Here is a 5,723-nt window from a genome sequence, read left to right on the forward strand (position 1 = left end):
ATCTTCAGTGTCAGGTGTAAATGACTTTAGCAAGTCAATAACTTGTTTACAATGATGTCCCTCCAGTATTTAAGAGGGTATATTGATTTCACCATTTGTGCAGAAAAAGCACACATGTACAATCCACATATTTTGTTGTAAAATGGGATTTCAAATAAGCTAAACAGTTGTGTAGCAATGCCCTCCGATCAGTATAATAATAATGACACGTGACACAGAATTTAAAGGTTAAATTGGGTGGTTCAGGCCACAACTTTATTAAATATGCATGTTGAGCGGAATTGGCTTAGGCGTTGGAACCTATCAGACTAAAACCGACTCCAACCCGTGTGTTGAAGTCTGTGAGAAGTTAACCACCAGTAAGGAACCCGGCGATGCCGATCAACCGGAACTCCTTCTGTGGCCACCGTATGGGGCGTGCCTTACGGCCCTGGCGACTCCCGGCTCTGGACCAAGCCTCGCCCCCGGAATCCTTTAACGGAATTACTTCTCCAAATTTGGGCAGGTGATGACGCAATCTGCCCCTCCTCCATCTTATTGTTATGCAAATTTCCAACGCCTAACCGCCTAACCTAAGTTGTGACGACATGCTACGAGGTAGGCGAAAAACCCATCATGGCTAGCCCAGTATGGGAAAAGTCCTACCCGGTCCACTGACTAACCAGGCAACCGACCAGGTCCGCAGCAGCGCCCCCTATTCTCTTTTTAAGGGGCGGGTGGGCGGGTGCTTCTGTTCGCTCCGGCGAACTGGGGATAAAGAGAATGAGCTCCGGCAGCGCGGTGGGGTTTAAGCGCTGCGCCCCCGCCCCCCGGTCCCTATTGGACAGGGGCGTGGGTGACGCAGGCGGGAGCTTCCATTGCGCAGGGGCTGACACTGCAGCCCCCACGCAATGGGCTCGTCGGGCTGCCCACAACTCCACCTCCGGCAAAGGCACGGAAGTGGTTTTGTGTAGCAATGCCCTCCGATCAGTATAATAATAATGACACGTGACACAGAATTTAAAGGTTAAATTGGGTGGTTCAGGCCACAACTTTATTAAATATGCATGTTGAGCGGAATTGGCTTAGGCGTTGGAACCTATCAGACTAAAACCGACTCCAACCCGTGTGTTGAAGTCTGTGAGAAGTTAACCACCAGTAAGGAACCCGGCGATGCCGATCAACCGGAACTCCTTCTGTGGCCACCGTATGGGGCGTGCCTTACGGCCCTGGCGACTCCCGGCTCTGGACCAAGCCTCGCCCCCGGAATCCTTTAACGGAATTACTTCTCCAAATTTGGGCAGGTGATGACGCAATCTGCCCCTCCTCCATCTTATTGTTATGCAAATTTCCAACGCCTAACCGCCACTCGAGCCCCCCCAGGCTCGCCGCCAATCCGCTCACATGTTATAATGACCTAGGTATTAATTTCTGCGTAACCCTAATTAGAGGTTTTGCGCTCTGTTAACTCGTTGTAAGATATGAATTAGAATTAATACCGGGGGAGTGTGACCCTACTCTCTTATTCGCCTAATTAAGATCTACGTTATCCAGGACATCACGTATGGCGGCAATAACGTTCAGTAGCCAGGCGTCATTCCCGATCGGAGAAAGGTGAACGCCATCATCGCGATAGAGGGCTGCTTCACTTCGTTTCAGGGTGGGATGCTGTATAACCCGGCCATTCAATGATAATACTCTGCGGGCCACGACTGAGTTCAAAAGCCTCCTGGATTTGTTCAAGGCTTTAGGGCAACGGCCATCACGCCAACAGCGCCTTTCGAGCAGAGAGGACCACAGAAACGTCATCCGAGGGAAGCTCTCCCTCAACAAGTCAAGATCTTTGAATATATGTTTCCTCAACTCGACCGCGTTGCGGTAAGCCAGGTCGTTTTCGCCGAGTTGCACAATCAGGAAATCTGGGGGGCCACGTGAAGCAGCCCGGGCCTGGATGATCGGCAGCAACTCGTTCCACCGCATACCCCTTCTGGATAACCAGGAAACCTCCACATTATCTGGGAGGCCGAGCCCGCATCCCAGACCAACTTCAATTGCTCTTCTCTGGGCCCAGTGCACTATACTGTGCCCTGCTATCCAAACCCGGATGAATTGGTAACCTGAAAAGTAAAGATGAAAGCCGCATCAGCACTGCCACCAGAGTCGCCAGCGTCAACCTACGTGCGAATGTACCTTTTGTAAGCATTCGACTTCCATCTCCCCATCTCCCGGATCCTTTCCGATGACAAGCCTAGATGCATAGCGGAAGTGGCAGCGCCAATTCTAAAGGAATGGGCAGAAAATTCCGTGGGGTTGTATCCGCAAAATGCAATGGCTTTGCGAAGTACCCTGGTAAATTGCTGGCGAGTGAGCCGAGCACCATCATGGTGAATGAGCAACGGGCCAGGACCCGGCGGTCGGAGATAAAGATACCGTCTAGTGTCCTTCACTGGACAAGGACCTGCGGCACCTGTTGCCGGGAGGCGAATGCTAGCGCCTCTCCCCCTCTGGTCCGTTTTTGAGTGGCGGACGTGCACAATAGCTTGGGATTCGGACAGTGACAGATCCCGTAATAATATACCCCGGGTAATACCATCAGGGTGGTCCTCACACACCACTTCCCCAACCCTAAGGGCCCCGAAGTAAGCTAACGAAAAGGCTGCCGAAAACAGCCGCGCTTCAAATTTGGACCAACAAAGAGTTCTCAATTGCCTATGGATTTGGGTAAGCATCTCAAATGTGATGGGCCGCCTGGAATCGGCAACGGGAGGCTGCTGCCTACGCCAGCCTTCCATTGCTCTACGCAAATGGAAGTTATCGCACGGGTCGGTGAGATAAAGAGATTTCGAGAAAAAGGTGATAGCTGCAGTGTGGATGCCAAGGGTCTTGGCGGCGCGGCCCAGCCCTCTGAGGTATACCACATATTGCATAACCTCCTCAGGGGTTGGTGGACTCTCAATGCGCCCCCCAGCGCCCTTCTGCCGGAAGGCAAGGAAGTCTGCCCATGCTCGTTTGTAGGAGCTGAGGGTGGCGGGGGCCACGGAAGCAAATACTCCCTTCAGGATTTCCCGTTTCCAAGGTTCCATAGGTGTTCCGGGAACCTCTCTGGACACTGCTGCGCCTCTGGTGCTAATGAGCGGAAGCGGTCCATCTGGAAACGAGACAAAGCATCTGCAATATTATTGCTTAGCCCCGGCACGAATTTGGCTGAGAAGTGCATATTTAACTCGAGACTGCGCAGCACAAAATGACGCAGGAGGGCAGACACCCGCTCCGACCGCGACGATTGCCTGGTAAGCACACTGACTACCGCTTGATTGTCTGTGTTGAAGCAAACCCTCCGGTTCCTGAAGTCGTCCGACCAAAGATGCACAGCTACCACTATGGGAAAGAATTCTAGAAATGTTAAATCCCGAGTAATGTCTGTGTTTTTCCAACTAGGAGGCCAAGGTTCAGCACACCATCTCCCTCTGAAATATACCCCGAAACCCAATGCGCCCGCTGCGTCTGAATGAATCTGAAAGTCGGAATATAATGTAATGTTATCCTGCCATAACGATACGCCATTGTAGTGTTCTAGAAAGGTCAGCCAGTTCAGGAGGTCCGCTTTCACCCCTTTTGGCAAGCGAACCCTATGGAACGGTCGGGTTAGTCCTACAGTGAGCCTGGCAACCCTCCGGCAAAAGGGGCGCCCAGGCGAGATTACCCTACAAGCGAAATTAAGGTGCCCCAGTAGCGATTGGATTTGTCTCAACGTGACTTTTTTACGGGGAATGAGCTGTCTAATCAACTCCTTGAGGGCTGTAAGTTTCTCAGCCGGCAAACGCGAGGTTTGGGCTACCGTATCCAATTCAATACCTAAATACGTCAAATGAGACACTGGTCCTTCAGTTTTATCAGCTGCTAGCGGCACCCCCAGTTCACTTGTAAGGGAAGCGAAGGCCTCCATGAGACCTGCGCAATCAGCACTGAACGCTCCACCCACGAAAAGGAAGTCATCCAGGTAATGAGTGACACCTGATAGGCCAGTCCTAGCACGAAGGGCCCAGTCCAGGAATGTGCTAAATGTTTCAAAGGCCGAACAAGCGACGGAACATCCCATGGGCATAGCTTTGTCAATGAAATAAGCGCCCTCGAACCTAAAACCCAACCATTTGTAGTCGAGGGGGTGTACAGGAAGGAGGCGGAAGGCCGATTCGATATCGCACTTCGCCATCATGGCCCCTTTGCCAAACTGGCGAACCAGCTTCACGGCGTGGTCAAAGGACGCGTATTTTACCGTACAAAGCTCTTGAGGAATACCGTCATTAACTGAGCTGCCCCTAGGGTGAGAAAGATTATGAATCAACCTAAATTCACCTGGGGCCTTTTTAGGAACTATGCCTAGCGGGGAAATGTGAAGGTTGGCTATGGGAGGAGTTAAAAATGGGCCCGCGACCCGGCCAGCCGCTAGTTCTTTATTTATTTTCTTGATGGCTATGTCGGGTCGCTCCCTGACTGATTTTTGATTTGGTGGGTCGGTTGAGGAAGGCGGGATCTGGACGGGGATGCGAAAACCAGAAGAGAAACCCTCTTGGAGGTACACTGCAGCAGATCTATTAGGGTATCGGGCTAGCAACATTTTTAAGGGGTTCAATTTTACAGGGGAGTAGGCCATGGCTAGAGAACAGTTAGACTCTATTCTGTCCGGAGGCTGCACCGTGGGAGGCACCGGGGGGGTATCTGGGGCCCTGGTGAGAATTGCCCCTGGCCCCCCGAAAGGACTGCTTCCCCTTGAAGCAGGATACCCCCGGATGCTGACCCAGGCACTTCTCACATTCGTGAGTGTATTTGCAGTTGGGCCTCTGGCAGAGTCCTTTATTGAACTCCCAACAGACCCTGCGCCGCGGGTCTTTTCTAGGCTCAAACCTGCTTACCTTCGGGGGGTCGGTTTGTTTTTTCTCAACATACGGCACTACATGGTTACTCCAGTAATGTTGGTGCCGTTGGTCCCAACGCGTTTTTGGGTTTTTTGAAGCATTCCTGCGGAAGTCTTCATCGTAATTCAATGCTGCCGTCTCCCCCGCCATCTTGTGAGCCAACCTAACGTCGGCCATGTAAGCAAATAGGTGCACCGCTCGCTTTGGGTATGCCGCAGAGATCACGGCCGCCCAGATGTGAATGCCCTCTAACCAATTTTCAAACGTGCGGTCAGCCCGAGGCGTCCTATATCGCCGACCCCTGTAATCCCGGCGCTTCTCCCCCTTTCCCATCATCTGAGTCAGGGGAAGAATGGTGAACACATCGATATACTCCCCATTTAAAATTTTTCCCTCTTTTTATCTGACAAATGAGAACCCAAAAGGATATCCGTGTCCGAATTTGTGGCATACTTCTCGTCGGGAATTAACGCACCGTCGCGCCACTCCAGCGTACCCCTAAATGACTTACGATGGGCGCTGGCCCTCCTTTTATGCACCCAGAGGGGGAACCCATCTGGTCCTCCCCCACACCCCAATAATCCTCCATTGGGATGTCGCATTCCGAATCCGAGGACGTACCTGTGTCGTCGTCCGAATCGTCCCTTCTGCTCCTCTTACGTTTCTCCGACTTCTTCTTCGCCTTTCCTCCCTGGCGACGGTCTTCACCATCCCGCGACTCCGCAACTCCGCCCGCCGCGCGCCCCACCGCCTCGTCATCCGTAGTCGAATCGCGCGCCTGCACCCCCTGCTGAGCCGCAGCCGCCGCGGGCTGGGTTCCCTGCTGAC

At 52.6% G+C, this 5,723-nt stretch overlaps 1 protein-coding gene across 1 annotated transcript; it reads right to left on the reverse strand.

Moving 5' to 3' along the window:
- Positions 1 to 211: 211 nt before the first annotated feature.
- Positions 212 to 5,436, reverse strand: LOC148684410 (uncharacterized). Its single transcript, XM_088652938.1, has one exon. The coding sequence runs from the start codon at positions 4,631 to 4,633 to the stop codon at positions 3,035 to 3,037; it is 1,599 nt and encodes a 532-aa protein (XP_088509064.1). The 5' UTR covers positions 4,634 to 5,436; the 3' UTR covers positions 212 to 3,034.
- Between the last annotated feature and the right edge of the window lie 287 nt (positions 5,437 to 5,723).

The sequence above is a fragment of the Zootoca vivipara genome, chromosome 10, assembly GCF_965207765.1.
Source record: "Zootoca vivipara chromosome 10, rZooViv2.hap1.1, whole genome shotgun sequence".
NCBI lineage: Eukaryota > Metazoa > Chordata > Lepidosauria > Squamata > Lacertidae > Zootoca > Zootoca vivipara.